This window comes from Staurois parvus, unplaced genomic scaffold, assembly GCF_062004578.1.
Source record: "Staurois parvus isolate SC_StPar_1 unplaced genomic scaffold, SC_StPar_1.0 ptg001222l, whole genome shotgun sequence".
Taxonomy (NCBI): Eukaryota; Metazoa; Chordata; class Amphibia; order Anura; family Ranidae; genus Staurois; species Staurois parvus.
Window position 1 is genome coordinate 406,628 of NW_028319018.1, and position 20,431 is coordinate 427,058.

At 43.2% G+C, this 20,431-nt stretch overlaps 1 protein-coding gene across 1 annotated transcript; it reads left to right on the plus strand.

Annotated features, from left to right (window-relative positions):
- The first annotated feature begins 1,663 nt into the window (after positions 1-1,663).
- On the plus strand, positions 1,664-4,330 carry LOC149438056 (uncharacterized). The gene is given in 2 exon segments (XM_089660307.1): positions 1,664-2,425; positions 2,428-4,330. Coding segments are annotated over 2 exon segments (2,082 nt in total). The 3' UTR covers positions 3,748-4,330.
- The last annotated feature ends 16,101 nt before the right edge of the window (positions 4,331-20,431 follow it).

Consider the following 20,431-nt stretch of genomic DNA (forward strand, 5'->3'; position numbering starts at 1 on the left):
ACCCCATGATATTGCACACTACACATAATGTAGCTATTTTACTAAGAAATATACACACTCAGCACATGTCCTCCCAACAACTCAGCGGATATGAGGTTATCTTGATGAGCAACCTCATGTTGCATATCAAGTATAGCGCAAACAACTCAGGTCCAGCCATGATCCTAAAGGCATTGTTGGGTCTCAGATTGTCAAACGATCTAGGACCCGAGGCTCATGACTGCCTCAAATCCATTGAGGCTAATATTTCACCCAGACTGGATTTATTAAAGATTCCAATCCTAAATGCTGATGTTGTTTTCATAGATGGCTCCTGCACTAGGCCAAATGACAAATTTTTCTTTTCAATCAGCCCAGGCTGATGAATTGTTTTCACTAAAGCATGTGAACTGTACAAAGATCAGTCTGTCACTATTTACACGGATTCCAAATATGCCTATGGAACAGTATATGACCATGGTGTATTATGGTTTCTCAGAGGCTACATAGGAGCGGAAGGGAAAAAGATTGCCCATTCCCAACTAGTAGCCAATTTGCTCAAGGTTCTCACACTTCCCAAGGAACTTGCTGTCATACACTGCAGAGCACATACCAAAGGGGACGATGATATAACAAAAGGTAACGCTCTAGCAGATTATGAAGCAAAAAAGGTAGCTCAGTAATAATTTGTTTTACTGCAGATGCCCACTTTATGCCCCATCCTCCCAGATGATTCCCAATTGATCACAACTTTGTAGCAGTCAGCTTCCACAAAGGAGTTCGAAGACTGGTGCTACCCTATTTTACAGAAGAATCCAAGGACTGGATTAATCTGCAAAGAGGGGAAGCCATGTATTCCCCAAGCCAGTGCACCCATCTGCATTGCACAATTTCATGGGATAGGATATATAGGATGGAAGGCAACCCTAAAACAACTCCAAAAAAGATTTTTATATCACAGAAGTGGTGGAGTTAGTACAAGATTTTGTGAAAAGATGCATCACATGTATCAGGAGTAACCCAAACAACCCAAATAAAGCCATGCATCAATACCTGCCTTACCCCACAACACTTTTTTACACATCTTCAAATTGATTTTACACACATACCCCAACAAAAGGGAAGACAACAACCAGCTTGTGTGGTCACAGATGTGTTTTCCCAATGGCAAGAAATGTATCCCACAAAAAGAGAACGATGTTATCCGCAAGTTTCTGTTTTTTTTACAGGAAAATACTTACCCGTTCCAGGCCGGAGATCGTATTGTGGTGAAACAGCTGATGAGAAACAAGAAATAGCAGGAATTCGCCTATGGACCAGAAACTACGGTTATAGCGGTAACCAGAACAGCAGTTCTCACTGAACATAGTTCCATCTGGATCCATGCTTCCAGAGTGAAGCTGGTCGAGAAAGGCCCAGGACCAGACCCAAGAAGCAAGCAAGGAGGTACTAACGGGGGCAGAAAGCCCTGACCTCGAACAGGACAATCAAGGAAAGGAGGTACTAACGGGGGCAGAAAGCCCTGACCTCGAACAGGACAATCAAGAAAAGGAGGTACTAACGGGGGCAGAAAGCCCTGACCTCGAACAGGACAAGGTGCTGTTTATTAAAGGAGGTGAAGCAGGTGATACAAATCCTCGAAGAGTGAGTGAAGCTGGTAACAAAGTCTCTGAAAATAATCCAGATGAGCATTCTATTAGCCAAGGACTCTGGCAAACTATGGATTCTGCTGGGAGTGATTACATTTTTAGTGTTTACCCCAATATGGACAGTGACTAACTGTATATACTCCCCAGAGGATTTGGGTGCTGCTCAGGTTATATGTGGTCACAACAACAATGATAAAAACACCTCAGAAAAACACACATTTGATAAAAACACCTCAGAAAACGCACACCCAATACACACTAGGACCAAAAGAGAAACCAATGTACCAGCACAGAAACCAAAGGTTGCTATTACCAGAGAGGGGAAGATTATTACATTGTGGTTTGACTCTTCTAATACCTATGTGGCTACCTTTTCTTTCACCTATGACGACCTAACAGAAAAAGGGGATGAAGAGAGTAGCAGGAAAAGGGCACATAAGAGGGAGGGAATAGGTTACATTTGTGTAACTTATGATTATTGGGGGAGTAACTGTGATTATTGGGGAGCAGTGGGATGGAACATAGGAACTGACTGGGGATACAAACCTGACACAGCCATAAATAAGAAGGACAAGAACGGAAAATCCCTCATAAACAGAATGACTCTTACCAAGCCCAATGCCAAATATACGCTTACCATAGAAAATCCCAGCCCTAGTGATTCGGGAATGTATGTATTTGGGTTATACTGGGGAGGAGGTATATCAGGCACAAGGGGGAATTTTAGGATACAAGACATGCATAATAACAATGATTACAATCCCCTGAAGCCACATATCAGTACTATTAGGGATATGATTGCCATTGCATTGCCATTGCTGATCCTTCTTTTGAAGATACCGTAGCAGCGGAGACGGGATTTTCAGATGTAAATCTTTGGTTAGAATGGATGAGGTACAGCGCCCTGCAGTACAACAAGTCTAATTGTTATGTCTGTGGAGCAGCCAGACCCCATGTGGGAACATTGCCACTAAACCTTCCTGAAGATGTTGAAGAATGTTTTCTAAGTCTTTTTACAGGAGCACATGACAAGAATGCTTCCTGTGAAACCTGGAAAGCAAAGTATCCCATAGTTACAAAAAACCCCAAACCAGGCGAAGGTTTGCAAATTTACCCAGGGAATTATACCTGCTATAGAGGAGTGGCAAGGAAAAGAAGTTTTGGAAATTTTACAAAAGGTTTTTGTCACACATACAGCAACATCTCATCTAGGCTTTTACAGAATCAGACACAATCTTTAGGTGATATCTACTGGATTTGTGGTGATGGTATGATCAGGTCTAGATTGGAGAAGGAGTGGTCTGGTGAGTGTGCTTTGGCCAAAGCTATTATGCCCCTGCATATTTTTAGTGAAATTCCTTCTGAGATCCCTGAAGATGTAACAGGAGGTACTCAGAGGTACAAGAGGGAGGCCCCGATGGGTAGTTTTGACCCACATGTGTATATAGACGCCATAGGGGTTCCAAGAGGGGTCCCAGATGAGTTTAAGGCCAGGGACCAGGTCAAAGCAGGTTTTGAATCAATCATTCCAATCATCACCGTCAACAAGAATGTTGATTGGATAAATTATATATATTACAATCAACAGAGGTTTGTCAACTACACCAGGGATGCATTGAAGGGGATAGCGGAGCAGTTGCAGGCTGACTCCACCATGACCTTTCAAAATCGTATGGTCTTAGATATGATGCTTGCAGAAAAGGGTGGTGTGTGTGCAATGATAGAAGGAACAGGTACTTGTTGTACCTACATCCCAGACAACACTGGGCCAAATGGCAAGGTCACTATGGCTATAAAAAAACTGTCTGATCTGTCTGAAGAGTTGAAAAGGAATTCAGGGATCACTGATCCATGGGATCAATATTTTGGATGGCTCAAGGGATGGAAGCAGATGCTAGCACAAATAGGAGTGATTATTGTAGTCACCCTGATACTTCTAGCCCTGATAGTGTGCTGTGTGATTCCGTGTATTAAGAAGCTTATGATCAAAGGTATAGATATGACTATGTACGAGGAAGAAATCCAAGAACAAACTGCCCCACTGAACCCAAAACCCAAAGAGTACAATAGTTATCTAGCCAAATACAGAGAGAAGCAGAAAAAGAACTATGTTGTATAAGGGAGAATAAAAATCATATATGTAAATAATGATTTTAAGAGGGGATTGAAGGGAAATGTATGTCTTTTAGGTCTGTCATTTTGTTTTTCCCACTCCATTTTATATTCCATGTTGATTAATTGTTTTGTATTATAACCAGAATGAGTTAATGAAAATATGCTATGTCAGTTATGTATTACAGAACTATACTCACAACATTCTTCTATCTTTTATCTTAGCTTAGCCTTGGTAGAGACGGTGAAAGTATCCAACTATTTCTTTGTATTAACAAGCACCTGTTTCTGTTATGATACAATTAAATGTCAAATATTTCTGTTCCATGAGAAAATAATTGTTTGTTACTTATAACTAATTACAAATGCCTGAGAAAGATCATGTTCACAGCCTTGAAAAGTATCTAGCGAGATTCTATTGTATGTAGCAGATAAGTTTTTATGTAATATTATAGACATTCCTTAAATTTTGCTTCTCATCATTATTCAGGATTGACGTAAATGTTTGTATTCTCACTTGCACGTTATATTGTACTATAAAAGAGAGCTTTCGTTGTGGAATAAATTAGAAGTTTTTTGGTTACTGACAAGACGGTGTCATGTGTGATTACTTGTAACCAATGCTTCTCCAGGCCTGAGGAGACAGAATGAGTGACAGAGAATTTAGACCAGGGGTCTAAAGGGTCAACAGAACCAACAATTCCCCTTCCACCTCCAATGTGTGGATGGGGGAATCGCTTCAGTTTTTATGGTCATCCCGCTGGCTGAACGATAAAGCTGAACCATGTAGGCCAGCTTTGGGAGCAAATATATTATCATCAACTCCTCCCCCTGAAGGGGTTAATCTGGGTTCCCACACTATATATGTGTGTATCATCATCTGCTGGAGATAAAAGACATCACAATGACTATGGAGGAAGAGGATGGACATGACTATGGAGTAAGAGGACGGACATGACAGGAGTTACTGGGTGTAAATAGGAAATTACATCTAATTACCTCCTCAGCTGCCACTTCCAGCAATGTCTCCATTGAGCTTCTTACCACATGGAACTTCTTTTCTGTACCTGAAATCACTTCCTGTCTGTTCCTGACATCACTTCCTGTCTGTTCCTGAAATCACTTCCTGTATTTATCCCATAGAGAAGTCCTGTCTGGAGAGAAATGAGATCACCATCTTGTGGAGTTCAGAGGAACTGCAGCCCTGAGAAGCGTCCCCTAATAACCATTCCTGCATTGTATCTACTAGAGATGAGCGAATCGAACCAGGCGAACCGGAATTCGATACAAATTTCAGGAAAAATTCGATTCGCGGCGAATCCGAATATTTGCCTACTTCGGGTGCGCGAATCGGATTTTTCCCGATCAGCCGGCAAAAGTGTCCCTGCAGAGAGCTCCGCTATTTCTGACATTTCTCTGACAGTTCCTTCACATGTACAGCGGTTGAAACATTGTATCTATTAGTTTCCATTTAGGATACAGATGTTTCAACCGCTGTACATGTGAAGGAACTGTCAGAGAACTGTCAGAAATAGAGGAACTCTGCAGATACACTTTTTGCCGGTTTGGAATTCTTATTTTCATCCTACTTCTTCTTCTTCTTCTTCATCCTCATCCTCAGAAGAAGAAGAAGAGGATGAGGATGAAGAAGAAGAAGAAGAAGAAGTAGGATGAAAATAAGAATAATTCCAAGCCGGCAAAAAGTGTATCTGCAGAGCTCCTCTATTCTGCAGATACACTTAGAGGAGCTCTGCAGATACACTTTTTGCCGGCTTGGAATTAATCTTATTTTCATCCTACTTCTTCTTCTTCTTCTTCATCCTCATCCTCCTCAGAAGAAGAAGAGGATGAGGATGAAGAAGAAGAAGTAGGATGAAAATAAGAATAATTCCAAGCCGGCAAAAAGTGTATCTGCAGAGCTCCTCTATTCTGCAGATACACTTAGAGGAGCTCTGCAGATACACTTTTTGCCGGCTTGGAATTATTCTTATTTTCATCCTACTTCTTCTTCATCCTCATCCTCAGAAGAAGAGAATGAGGATGAGGATGAAGAAGAAGAAGAAGAAGAAGAAGTAGGATGAAAATAAGAATAATTCCAAGCCGGCAAAAAGTGTATCTGCAGAGCTCCTCTAAGTGTATCTGCAGAATGTCATTTATGGAAACAAATAGATACAATGTTTCAACCGCTGTATGGAGTGAATGTCCCAGAACTGTCAGAAATAGACAGAAACTGTCACAGAACTGTCCTTCTTCTCATCCTTCTCCTTCTTCTCATCCTTCTTCTCATCCTTCTTCTCATCCTTCTCCTTCTTCTCCTTCTTCTCATCCTTCTCCTTCTCCTTCTTCTCATCCTTCTTCTCATCCTTCTCCTTCTCTTTCTCCTTCTTCTCATCCTTCTTCTCATCCTTCTCCTTCTTCTCATCCTTCTTCTCATCCTTCTTCTCATCCTTCTCCTTCTTCTCATCCTTCTCCTTCTTCTCATCCTTCTCCTTCTCCTTCTCCTTCTTCTCATCCTTCTCCTTCTTCTCATCCTTCTCCTTCTTCTCATCCTTCTCCTTCTCCTTCTTCTCATCCTTCTCCTTCTCCATCTTCTCATCCTTCTCCTTCTCCTTCTTCTCATCCTTCTCCTTCTTCTCATCCTTCTCCTTCTTCTCATCCTTCTCCTTCTCCTTCTTCTCATCCTTCTCCTTCTTCTCATCCTTCTTCTCATCCTTCTCCTTCTTCTCATCCTTCTCCTTCTTCTCATCCTTCTCCTTCTTCTCATCCTTCTCCTTCTTCTCATCCTTCTTCTCATCCTTCTCCTTCTTCTCATCCTTCTTCTCATCCTTCTCCTTCTTCTCATCCTTCTTCTCATCCTTCTTCTCATCCTTCTCCTTCTTCTCATCCTTCTCCTTCTTCTCATCCTTCTCCTTCTTCTCATCCTTCTTCTCATCCTTCTCCTTCTTCTCATCCTTCTTCTCATCCTTCTCCTTCTTCTCATCCTTCTTCTCATCCTTCTTCTCATCCTTCTCCTTCTTCTCATCCTTCTCCTTCTTCTCATCCTTCTCCTTCTCCTTCTTCTCATCCTTCTCCTTCTTCTCATCCTTCTCCTTCTTCTCATCCTTCTCCTTCTCCTTCTTCTCATCCTTCTCCTTCTTCTCATCCTTCTCCTTCTCCTTCTTCTCATCCTTCTTCTCATCCTTCTCCTTCTTCTCATCCTTCTCCTTCTTCTCATCCTTCTCCTTCTCCTTCTTCTCATCCTTCTCCTTCTTCTCATCCTTCTCTTTCTCCTTCTTCTCATCCTTCTCCTTCTCCTTCTTCTCATCCTTCTCCTTCTTCTCATCCTTCTCCTTCTTCTCATCCTTCTCCTTCTTCTCATCTTTCTTCTCATCCTTCTTCTCATCCTTCTCCTTCTCCTTCTTCTCATCCTTCTCCTTCTCCTTCTTCTCATCCTTCTCCTTCTTCTCATCCTTCTCCTTCTTCTCATCCTTCTCCTTCTCCTTCTTCTCATCCTTCTCCTTCTCCTTCTTCTCATCCTTCTCCTTCTCCATCTTCTCATCCTTCTCCTTCTCCTTCTTCTCATCCTTCTCCTTCTCCTTCTCCTTCTTCTCATCCTTCTCCTTCTCCTTCTTCTCATCCTTCTCCTTCTTCATAATAAAACAGAAACCTCCAAAACAGATCTTTTTGGGTAAAAAAATGCAAAAATACATCCCAAAGTATAAAAATATATCTCAATCCACTCATAATGAAGATGTTAGACATAAATGACAAGGATGTAATGGTCACAGAGGAATGGTGGTGGAGATCTCTCACAGTAAGAACACTTCCTTGAATGGTTCTATAAATAAAGAATGAATCCTGGAGGGAATAAAGCTGTAAAGCAATAAATAATATATAAACTGGGCCATCCACTTCATCCATAAAGACATTGTGATTGAAGATCTTCTAGATCACATAGAAGGAGGACTCATCCATGATTTCATACATTTGTTTGGAAGGATAGAACAATCCTCAGAAGGGAACATGTAGGATGACAGGAAAGGCTCCTGACTGGTGAGATCCTCCAAATATAATGATGACATCCATGAACTGGAGCGAGCTCGTTGGGGTGATAAAGCCAATCTGGAAACACTGTGTAGACATTCTCCATGAACTCAGCACACTCCAGGTGTGGAGAAAGTCTCCAGGTGGGTTTAGCCTGTCATTTATCATAGGTAGAATTGTCCACACATGGACTTCCACAGGGACCCCCGAGACTACATATAGAACTTGCACAGTGTCCCCGGGTCTCCAGGTGGGTTTAGCCTGTCATTTATCATAGGTAGGAATGTCCACACATGGACTTCCACAGGGACCCCCGAGACTACATATAGAACCTGTACAGTGTCCCCTGTAATGAACTGCTTCCCACCAGGCCTATAGCAGAATGACAGCTGAGCGGGATCTCTCCCATCCTGGATGGACATCATATGAAGTCCTCCAAGTCTAGTGGCTCTGTTGTATCTTGATATGTCACCTGCTGTGTCCACCAGATGACAGATCATTGTCCCAGGCCAGCCCAGTACCATGTGATTGCTGTGACCAATCACAGTGATCACATGACAGTTGTACACAATGAATGGCTTTCATTCATAACCATTCATTGTGTACTATTGTGCTGATCTCTGTGATTTGTCACTGGCTCACTACCTCTACTGGAAATTTATTCCCGGCATCAACTACTCTTTCAGTAAAATAATACTTTCTGAGATTAGTTGTGAACTTTCCTCCAGTTAGTTGGAGGTCATGTCCCGTGTTCTTCATTTTGGTTTCATATTGAAAATCCTGCCGTCCTGAACCTTATTCACTCCCTTGTTGTATTTAAAGGTTTCAGTTGAAAGGATCTAGAGAACCTCCATTGTGTTGATGTGCGCCATTTTAAGTATTAAGTTAGGTTTTTGCAGATATATTAGAAGTTTAATGAAACTGTTTTAGTTTGCTGAAGGATATATCAACAAAAGATAACACGACCCTGACAATGTCTTTGCCCGGCTATTTCTCAGAAAGCTAGCAAAAACAGTTTATACCAAGAAATGTATATGTCATGTTTCATGTAGTTAGCTCATGATGGAAACTTACAAGTTACAGTTTTAGAACTCGCTCCCCCCCCCTTATTATTTCTGTATCCTATATAATCTTAGTAATGTCTAATAAACTTTGAACATCTCTGAACATAAGCTGCCGTTATTTCCGTGTTCAAGGGGTGTTCCCAGAATTCTGCTGATAAACTAGGAATCTCTCCACAGACCGGGGGTCTCTGAGGGGAAAAGAAAATCAATTCTTTCAGCTGGGGGCTCGTCCGGGATGACCACCCACCTCACTTGGTAAGTAAACCTTTTGTCTTTTTATGACTAAAATCTCTTTCTTGCCCTGTGTTGAGGGAAGGTCTTGAATCATTCTGTATTGTCTATATAGACCCGTGATAACCTGTAGCTGCTTTTGGTAAGCAGACATAACTCTTTGGTAGAGTTACAATATAGTGCACTATATATATATAAAAAAGAGTGTTTTTGGTAGAACACACTGTCCTTTGGTAGAACAGTGAAGAGATAACTTTTGGAAAGTTATCAAAAGGTTAATAAGTCTGTGGAGCAGATTCTGGTTTATCTTTTGCTTTTTCTTTCTGTTGCGTAGAAGTATAAGATAATTTGTTGTGTGGAACAAAATAAGATTATAAAGTAAGATAATCTTATCCACTGTCTAAATATGGGTCAAGGAGGTAATTACCCACCAGGTCCCCCGGAAAAGGGAGAAAATTGTAAGGATTATGTTGCTAGAGTTTGTTGAACTGATTATTATTTAATAAATCCCTGAGTGGATTGTATGGCAGGCTGGACAGAAGCTATGGGGAGTACAGACCCATTCCCAAGAAAGGGGGCAAATGATCCTTTTCATACAAACATGGTTAAGGGATTATGTTTGGGGGACAAACAAGCCTTTCCTTGGTATGAGGGGGACCCACAATGGGACCAAGCCTATATGAAGAAAGGGGGAGAAAACTGGTTGAAATGGTCTCCATACTGGGTTGATAATAGCAAGGGAAAGTTCAATTTGATCTTCTCTTTAACACAAAAGAGGAAGATGAAATTGAATACATTAAAAATATGCCAGGAAAATCATCAATCTGAAAAAACATGCAGACCCAAGATTGGACTGAAAACAGTTCAGACACCAACCCCACCCCCTCCGTATAATATATATCCTTCATTAAGCAGTCTTAAAAATACTGCTGATGATGATTTTTTGATCAGTTTGGGGATGACTACTCCCCAGCCTAATGCCCCTTCCGCCCCTGCCCCTCCAGCCCCTGCCCCTGTGCCACTTCTCGTCCCAGATCTATGGCCAATACAGCCAGGCCCCTCCACTTGACCCAAACAGATCATTAACCACTTGCCTACCAGGCACTTATACCCCCTTATTTACCAGGCCAATTTTCAGCTTTCAGTGCTGCCGCACTTTGATTGACAATGGCGCGGTCATGCAACATTGTACCCATATGAAATTTTGATCATTTTTTTCTCACAAATAGAGCTTTCTTTTGGTGGTATTTAATCGCCACTGGGCACTTTACTTTTTGCGCTATAAATAAAAAAAGTGCAAAAAGTTTCTTTGTTTCTATTATAAAATTTTTCAAACAGGTATTTTTTCTCCTTCACTGATGTGCGTTGATGAGGCAGCACTGATGGGCACTGATAGGCAGCACTGATAGGCACTGATAGGCAGCACTGATGGGCACTGATAGGCAGCACTAAAGGGCACTGATAGACAGCACTAATGAGGTGTCACGGATAGGCGGCACTAATATGCAGCACTGATAGGCGGCACTGATAGGTGACACTGATGATGGGTACTGATAGACGGCACTGACTGGCATCACTGCTGGGCACTGACTGGCAGCACTGACTGGCACAACCTCTGGGCACTGACTGGCAGCACTGCTGGGCTGCACTGGTGGGCAGCACTGGTGGGTGGGCACAGGTGGGTGGCACTGCTGGGCACAGGTAGGTGGCACTTCTGGGCACAGGTAGGTGGCACTGCAGAGTGGCACAGGTGGGTGCACTGCTGGGCACAGGTGGGTGCACTGCTGGACACAGGTGGGTGATCTGCTGGGCACAGGTGGGCGGAGCTAGTGGGCGCACTGCTGGGCACAGGTGGGCGGAACTTGCGGGTGGCACTGCTGGGCACCGATCATCAGGGCACTGATCATCAGTGCCCTGATGATCGGTGCCGATCCCCACTCTGACAACTGCCGGTTCTCGGCAGTACTTTCCTCACGATCTGACAGCGTGAGGAAAGTGCAGCCGAGAACCGGTACTTACATTTCCCTCTGATCAGCGTGTCATTGGACACTGCTGATCACGTGGTAAAAGGACGCTGTGATCGGCCTTTTACCACATCACGTGATCAGCTGTGTCCATAGGACAGAGTGATCATGGAGATCGCCGGGTGCGCGCCCCCTGGGGTGCGCAGGAGAGCGCGTTCTGGGAGGAAGTCATATGACGTCCACCCAGAACTGGCCGACTCAGAGATGTGGAGGAATTTAGAATGCAGCTTAGATCCATGGATAAGAAACAAAAAGAGAAGATGAGGGGGCCGTAGGAGGAAAGGAGTTGGCTATATTGACACTACCTTTTCTCACAGCAGGAGAACTAATTCTAAAAAACCCCATAGAATTAAAAGATATTAATAAGATTGTTAAACATTGTCCCAAGCCTACAGTATCTCCTGGAGGTACACTTGCTTATTTAAAAAAGGCATGTTTGGGAAGAAATTACACGCAGGAAGATATGAGATTGATCATTGATGGTATTCTGGGAAATAATCCAGCTTGGGATTGGATAAATGTAAAAAGCATTAGTCACATAGAACCAAGTAATACACAGGCTACTGCCTATAAAATAAACACCACAGAAGGGAGAGAAACTATGTGGGGGGAGCTTGACACAGAACTAAAAAGGGTTTTCAAGAATAAGGCTTCCCTCCCTATTGCTACAGCATGTAAACAGAAGGCAGGAGAAACTGTATTAGAATTCTGGAAAAGGTTGAAGGATGTCTGGACACAAGAAGCAGGACTGGCTCTAACTGGAGAGTTAAGTCCATTGATGATTCAGACATAACAGGTCTTAAGCCAGAAGCAGGATTAGCCGTGAAGCAGCAGGTCTCTGACTGGGCAACTAAAACTGTTGTTGAGTTTCAGACCTCCCTTCACGAGAAGGAGGCAGCGGGATGTTTAGATATTGTAAGAAAAGAGAAGGTTAATAGTAGTCATTTCCAAAGTGACCCCCAACAGGGAAATCAAGGGCAAGGACAAAGAGGAAGAGGGTGGTATAGAGGCAGAGGTAGGGGGGGATTTGGCAGGGGAAGAAGTAACTCTGAACCCCGCCAAATCCCCAGAAGAACTGGATGTTTCAACTGTGGAGGACAGGATCACTGGAGACATAACTGTCCATATGAACCTTCCTCCTCCCAGGGACAGCCACAACAGCGCAAACAGAGATACCAACCACCTAATGTCACCCCCCCCAAACACCACAGGCACAACCCCAAGATATTAAATATCCAATTCAGTGGGGGCCACAGCAGAACCAGAGACAATAGGGATGCCCGGAATGTGGTGTCCCGGCATTTCCATTGGTTTCTTCATCATACAGGCAGCAGCCCCTCATTTCTTTACAAGTAGGGGGGGCTGAAGTTCCATTTCTGATTTATTCTGGCGCCACATGCAGCAGTCTGAGTGAGGAAATGTATCATGGAGAAACTACAAATGCCGAACCTTCTATGGGAATAAATGGGATACTAACAAAAACCCTCAAGACTCCCCCCTTGCCCGTTTCAGCCCTCACATGGGATGAGGCCATCACTTGTCACAGGTTCAGAATCATTCCAAATTGCCCTGTAAATTTGTTAGGAAGAGATCTTATGGGAATTTTAGGGATTTCTCTGAGAGTAACATCAGAAGGAGGTATTGTTGCCAGATCCTCCAAAGTACCCATTATACCCACCTATTTCAATGATGAGAGTCATCCCTCACACATTACACCCCCTCCTGATACACATCCAGTCTGGGCCACAAATTCTATGGATGTAGGATTAATTTCATGTACACCATATACAGTCACACTCAAGGAAGGGGCATTGCCCTACAAACAGAGGCAATACAAATTGTCACCAGAGAAGGAGGAAGGGATTGCTCCTCTAGTGGAAAGATTTTTAGAAACAGGTATTTTAGAAGAAACGGTTTCTCCTTACAACACACCTATCAATCCTGTTAAGAAGCCAGATGGCTCTTACAGGTTTGTACAAGATTTGAGGGCCATAAATAATTTGGTGGTTTCAATAGCCCCAATAGTGCCTGATGTGCCATCACTCCTCACCTCCATTCCGTCCGATGCAGAATATTTTACAGTGATTGATTTAACAAATGCATTTTTTTCGGTTCCTGTGGACCACCAGACGAGGGCGCTATTTGTATTTATATTCCGAAATTGCCAGATGACCTGGTGTAGAATGCCCCAGGGTTTTGTAGATTCGCCTGCAGTCTACTCACTTGCCCTCCAGACCACACTGAGGTCCTGGACCCCTCCCAATGGTTCGGTCCTCATTATATATGTGGATGACCTATTGATTTGTAGTTCAAGTCAGGCGGCCAGTCAGGAGGATAGTTGGTCTCTGTTAGAATGGTTGTCAGGGAATGGTCACAAAGCATCTAAAAAGAAACTGCAATGGTGTCAAAAACAGGTTGAATACCTTGGTTTTATTCTAAGTCATGGTGAGAGGAATGTCAGTCACAAAAGAGCTGCGGCTCTCGTGGGTCTGCCCCGCCCACAAACAAAAAAGGACATGCTAACTTTTCTTGGTATGATTGGTTACTGCCACCAATGGATACCTGATTGTTCATTCTATGATCACACTCTGAGGTCTGCCACACTTTCAGAATCACCTGACATTCTCACATGGTCAAATGAAATGGTTGATGCCTTTGTGTACCTGAAGAATGCTATGGTAACGGCCCCTGGTCTTGGACTACCTGACTATATGAAAATGTTTCATCTGTATGCGGGGGAAAATTGTACAACCATGGCGGGGGTCCTGGCTCAGGAACATGGAGGCAAGCTCCGCCCTGTAGCTTTTTTTTCCAAAGTAGTGCCACCTCAGGTTCAGGGCATGCCTGCTTGTCTGAGAGCTGTTGCATCCTGCGCTATGGTGGTGGAGATGGCTATTTCTTTCACATTGGGACATGAAACTACCCTACACACCACACATCAAGTGTCCTTACTACTGAAAAACATACACACTCAACACGTCAGCACAAAGGTTGAGCGGATATGAAGTGATTCTTCTATCTGATCCCAACTTGATTATTAAATATTCTTCAGCAAATTCAGGTCCTGCTCCAATTTTGAATGCCCTATTGGGGCTAAAGGGGGAACAGGATGAAGTGGCACCAGAACACAACTGTATAACCCACATACAGCAAGACACTTCCCCTAGGCCCGACATGTCAGCTGTGGCTCTTGATGGGGCCCCAGATGTGTTTGTAGATGGCTCATGCTCTAGGCCAAATGATAGTACTTACCATGCAGGATATGCCATTGTGCAACTTCCTGACAAAATACTCGAGGCAAAGCCAATCCCATATCAGTCAGCCCAAGCAGCCCAACTGATTGCCCTTACAAGAGCATGTCAATTATTTGCAGGACAGGATGTCAACATTTACACAGACTCCAAGTACGCCCATGGTGCTGTACATGATTTTGGGGTCATTTGGGAGAGAAGAGGATTCATTGCTGTTGATGGCAAAACCATATCTCACTCTTCCTTGATATCTGATCTACTCAAAGCCATACAGTTACCTAAAACATTAGCCATTCTTCATTGCAGGACACATACAAATCGCAGAGATCATATTGCCAAAGGAAATGCATTAGCAGATAAGGTAGCAAAGGAAGCCACATTACAACAGGTGGTCAGTGAACAGATGTCTATGCTCACTTCAGGCATCACAACTACCCCACATGACCAGATGTATGCAGATTTACAAACATTTGCTACAAAAGTCGATCTAGCAGACTGGGATGGTTCTGGAGCACAACTAGATCCAGCTTCTGGCCTAGTGTGCTTAGAGGGGAAACCATGCATTCCCATGTCAAGTGCCCCATTGTTCATTGCACAGTACCACGGTCTAGGACATAGAGGATGGAAAACAACATGTGAAACATTATTGCAGGATTTTTACATTACAGGTTTATCTAGGTTGGTGAAAGAATATGTTTCCAGGTGCATTACATGTATAAGGAACAATCCACAGAACCCAAAGAAATCACAACACCAGCATCTAGTGTACCCAACTACACCTTTCACCCATTTACAAATAGATTTTACCCACATGCCAAAAACAGGACAGAGGCAAGAGTTTTTGTTGGTAATGGTGGATATGTTCAGCAGATGGGTGGAAGCATTTGTCACTAATAAAGAAGACGCACAGACTGTAGTCAGAATTCTTACACAGGAGATAATACCCAGATGGGGATGTCCGCTGCAGATAAATTCTGATAACGGACCAGCCTTTGTGGCCAAGGTATGTCAAGATCTGGTAAAAGTACTTAGATTGGAAATGTCATATTCCCTATCATCCTCAAAGTTGGGGTATAGTAGAAAGGATGAACAGGACAATTAAGGATAAGTTGAGGAAGGCCACTGGAGGAACCTATACCCACTGGAAGAAGATGTTACCTGCAATTCTAGCAGAGGTAAGAATGACACCTAATAAGACTACAGGGTTATCTCCTTTTGAAATATTAATGGGAAGACCGTTCCCCACTCCTTGGGCTAGACAGCCACTTATGTTAGAAAGAGGGGACCTTGACCTGGTACAACAAGAATATGTGAGAAAATTGATTCAGACTTTAGATCAGGTTGAAAGAAATGTTGCTCGCACCTCTCCTTTATCTTTTCAGGAACCAACACACCTTTCCAAGTGGGAGATGTCGTAGTGGTCCGCCAACTCGCTAAAGACAAGAAGCAAGACCGCCCCTTTGGACCACCTACTACGGTGATAGCGGTTACCAGAACGGCTGTTCTGGTGGAGAATTCCCAGTCCTGGATCCATGCTAGTCGAGTGAAGAAGGTGAACCAAACACCTGAGAAACACGAGATGGAAAAAGGAGGTGAAGTATGAGAGGAAAATCCTCGAAGAGTGGGTGAAGTAAGTGAAAAAGGCCCTGAAGATGACATTTCTTACTGCCCTCATGGTGCTTTGAAGATCTGGGTCCTATTGGGCACACTGACTGCTCTTTTTCCTGCCAGTATGGATCCTAACTAACTGTATTTATCACCCTGAGGACTTGGGCCTAATAAAAGGTATCTGTGGTCAAGGACTAGATTTAAATGAGACCCAGATAACCAAAAGTGAAAGAAAGAGAACAATCCTTTTTCAGGAAAATGTTGATGATGCAGTTTAAATCTGCTTATGCTCAAAAGTCAGGTTCTGATAAATGTTGGATCTGTAGTAAGTTACATCCGAGCACATAGGAAATTCCTCTTCTGGCCGCTCCAGTCAAAATATTTTTGTTAATAACAGGGAATGTAAGTATTGGTTTGACCAATATTACTTCTAATGCCGCCATATCTTTTCCAACTCTGGGAGTCACTCAACTCCCCGATTGGTGTTTTAGACTGGGGAATACTTCCCACAAGGGAAAGGGAATGTGCTCTCAGTCCATATTAAATATATCTGATCCTGGAAGGAGGGATGGAACTTCTTCTGTGAAACTCTGGCAAGTAAATGGTAGAGCCCTGAATGAAAGTTTAGAAGGGATACAAGACAATGTGGGGAAAACTATGTTTGGAAAACTTCTTTTTTATTTTACACTTGTTGTCACCCCTGAATTTCATTCTGCAATACAAAAATTGTCGATCTCCTTGGGAAACAATACCTATATCTGTTGTGGTAAGATCTGTTACCCTTGGATACCGAGTAATGTCCAGGGCTGGTGCTATGTAGCCCAATTAGTGCCAATCATGGCAGCTATAGACCAGAAGGAACACCAGGTAAAAGCCAGTACATACCCAAAACACCAACTAACTCTGAGACAGAGAAGGGAAACCAAACAAGAAAAGGTAGATCTATTCTCTACAGGGATAAGGTTTGGTCATGGTTCCCTACCTACACGGGATGGGGAATAACACTCATGAACAAAATAAATAATTACACAAACATTATTGATGATGTACTGGAGAGGAACTCTAAGGACATGGGGTTGCTAAATACCGAGACCAGAGCTATTAGAGAACAGCTGGAGATGTAAGAATTAGCTATTGAAAGCATGAGTGCTGCTCTGACAGGTCTGTGTGAGATGACAGAGGATTCTGAATGTTGTACTTGGATATATAATACCACAATGACTGTTCCAGATTATTATGAAATAATAAAGCAACACAGGGAACAGGTAGATGGTTTAATGGAAGAAGCTAGAGCTATAGGAAAAGATGGATGGACTCCTTTTGATTGGCTAGGATCAGGATTTGGTTCTGTCTTTTCATGGATGAAAGGTATCGCTGTAAGCATAGTCATGATATTGTTTTTTTGTTTTATCTTTATATCTATGTTTTAAATGCTTATTATATTGCATTGCTAGAGCTACCAAGCCGCAAAATACAAATGAAGGTTATCTGGCTATGTACAAAAAGATGAATGAGGTAAAGAATTGAGATCATGTTCATGATCTAAGAGGGGATTGAAAGGATCTAGAGAACCTCCATTGTGTTGATGTACGCCATTTTAAATATTAAGTTAGGTTTTTGCAGATATATTAGAAGTTTATTGGAACTGTTTTAGTTTGCTCAAGGATTTATCAACAAAAGATAACATGACCCTGAAGTTTTCTTTTCTATTTCTCAGAAAGCTAGCAAAAACAATTTGTACCAAGAAATGTATATGTCATGTTTCATGTAGTCAGCTCATGATGGAAACTTACAAGTTACAGTTTTAGAACTCGCTCCCCCCCCCCTTATTATTTCTGTATCCTATATAATCTTAGTAATGTCTAATAAACTTTGAACATCTCTGAACATAAGCTGCCGTTATTTCTGTGTTCAAGGGGTGTTCCCAGAATTCTGCTGATAAACCAGGAATCTCTCCACAGACCGGGGGTCTCTGAGGGGATAAGAAAATCAATCCTTTCACTTACCTGACCTAAATCCAACAGAACACCTCTAGGATATCATGTTTTGGTCCATCCAACGCCACCAGGTTGCAACCAAACCGGATATCGTATGTAGTCTCCAGCGCCTCAGGATATGCACAGCCAAAAGGGAAGCCAAGGGAACCAGGACAGCGACAACCAAAGGAAATGCTTCAGGGGTGCAGCCCTCCTCAGACGGGGAGATCAGCCACTAGATAGAGAATAAACAGGTGCGCACACACCTTGTGCATTATCCAAGGATTATTGGAAGGAGTGAAAAATAAAACCATACTCACGGATGAAGCATGTATCTAAAAAGCATTTGCATAATGACGATGGCCACAACGGCAAGCAAGGTGTTCCAAGTGTCAGTGCGGTCAAATGGCTGACGCGTTTCGGGGACGAATCCCTTTCCTCAGAGCTCCTGACCAGCCTCTGATGCAGATGTGTAGTGGATGGATGATGGGAGTCTTGCTGGTGATCTCTTATTAGGACCCTTCCCCGATGTTGTCAGGCATGAATACAAGCACATGGGGACCATACAGACTACTGAGGACCATTCTGAGTTGCTGCAATGACATTTCAGCACAATGGTATGACAGGCGGTGCCACCTGTGAGACTCGGCATGTGAAGGTAACATTGCCGCACTGTGAAGCTAAGCATGGAGGTCACAGCAATGTGTACTCACCGAATCAGCTGCTTTCTTCATTTAGAGGTAGGTGATCAGGGGGCGGGTCTGTGACATCATCCTCTTCTAAGCCCCTCCCATCCGACCGTGCCCATTACTCTCCATGACATGCCGAGCAGAACTTGGTTTTCATGTGTCTGCGTTGGGCTGATTTGTGGTCACCATGGATTGAATTATTAGGTGTAAACCAGGCAGATGGCTTGTTCTGGGGATTGTCAGTGATCACATGTCCTGTTATATGGATTCAATATCCATCGTCTGACATCCTAACAGGAGTTCTGTCATTTTTCAGGATGTCAGGAAAAACATGTCCTCCGTCAGTAAATGTTCATGTTGTGTCAGTAATAAAAGTCACGGAGGGTTGGGAACCCTGCAAGGGGGCAGAGATATGTGACTGCCTAGTCCAGCCTTTCTCAGCCAGGGTTCCTCCAAAGGGTTCTAGGGCTTCCTTGTCACTTCATTGGGCTGTATATGGAAGTGTCACCGACCAGCCGTTTCTGGATACACAGCTTTGTCATCATTGCACACACACACCATTTTGTTTTCATTCAATACAATTTTTATTATAATTTCACTTTTAACAAGATTGCAGAAAAAAAATCAGTAAACAGTAAAGGCAGAAATCTGATTGGTCAGGAAGATCCCTTGTCTGGAATGTGGGGGCGGAGTCATTATTATTGGTGTACAATACAATACACAACGTGTCCATTATTATAACAAAGTATTGTAGAAAAGATCCCAACATGTGACTTGGCTGAATGAATGCTGGTCATATTAGTTCATCTATTCTCTAAGTGGGGCGGTATCTATTGGGCAAATCCCTTTTACAAACCACACATAATATCGCCCTTCAAAGTGAAAACCGAAACGATTTGCACAAAATCAAAGAGTAGAAATATTTTCCGGTGGATCCCCTCTACCCAGACCCCATATGTAGACATAGAACAACAAGCTGTGTTCCCTCTCATGCCGCACTCCTCCAACCACCCAAACCCACACAGAAGCCAAGGGAAATAATGAGAGGAAAGTTCCCCCCTAGTTTGGGGCGGAGTTCTCCTTCCCTCCTGTTGGGGGATGGGAGAAGGATGGACTGAAGACAGAGAGACGCTTCGGGGTCACCACTGTTCTGTAGAGCCTTGAAATGAAGGACATCAACTTCAGAAGTTTTTGTTGTCTGTGTAAAGTTCCCCGATAACGAGATCTGGGCTCTCCCGGCTTCTAGCTCTGTAACCCGCTATATCATTATCAGGAAACGCAACTCCGACACCCAAGAAGGGCTGCAGTTGTGTCCTTCATTTCCAGGATCTACTGACCACTCTGCACCCCGACATTTACTGCACTTCATCCATGTCTTTGGGGACCTCTCATCTCCTTATCAACTGTTTCTTCCATGATGAAGATCAGCCATGGAGTTTATCTGAGGTGTATATCAGGGTGTGCTTCTTCTCCACATGAGAGCTGGGATGTCCAGCAACATTCATCTAGAAGACATTTCCCGCACTAAAGGCCCAAATACACCTCCAGGGTTGTGTGGGACCCCTGATGTACAGGAAGACCGGACTTCAGTGAGGAACATTTCCCTCACTCAGGACAGGAAAGTGGCTTCTTCTCCATGTGAGATCTCTGATGTGTGTAAAAACTGGACTTCCATGAAAAACATTTCCCGCACTCAGGACAGGAATACGGCTTCTCTCCTGTGTGAGATCTCTGATGTCTGGAAAGATTGGACTTGTCTGAAAAACATTTCCCGCACTCAGGACAGGAATACGGCTTCTCCCCCGTGTGAGATCTCTGATGTTGA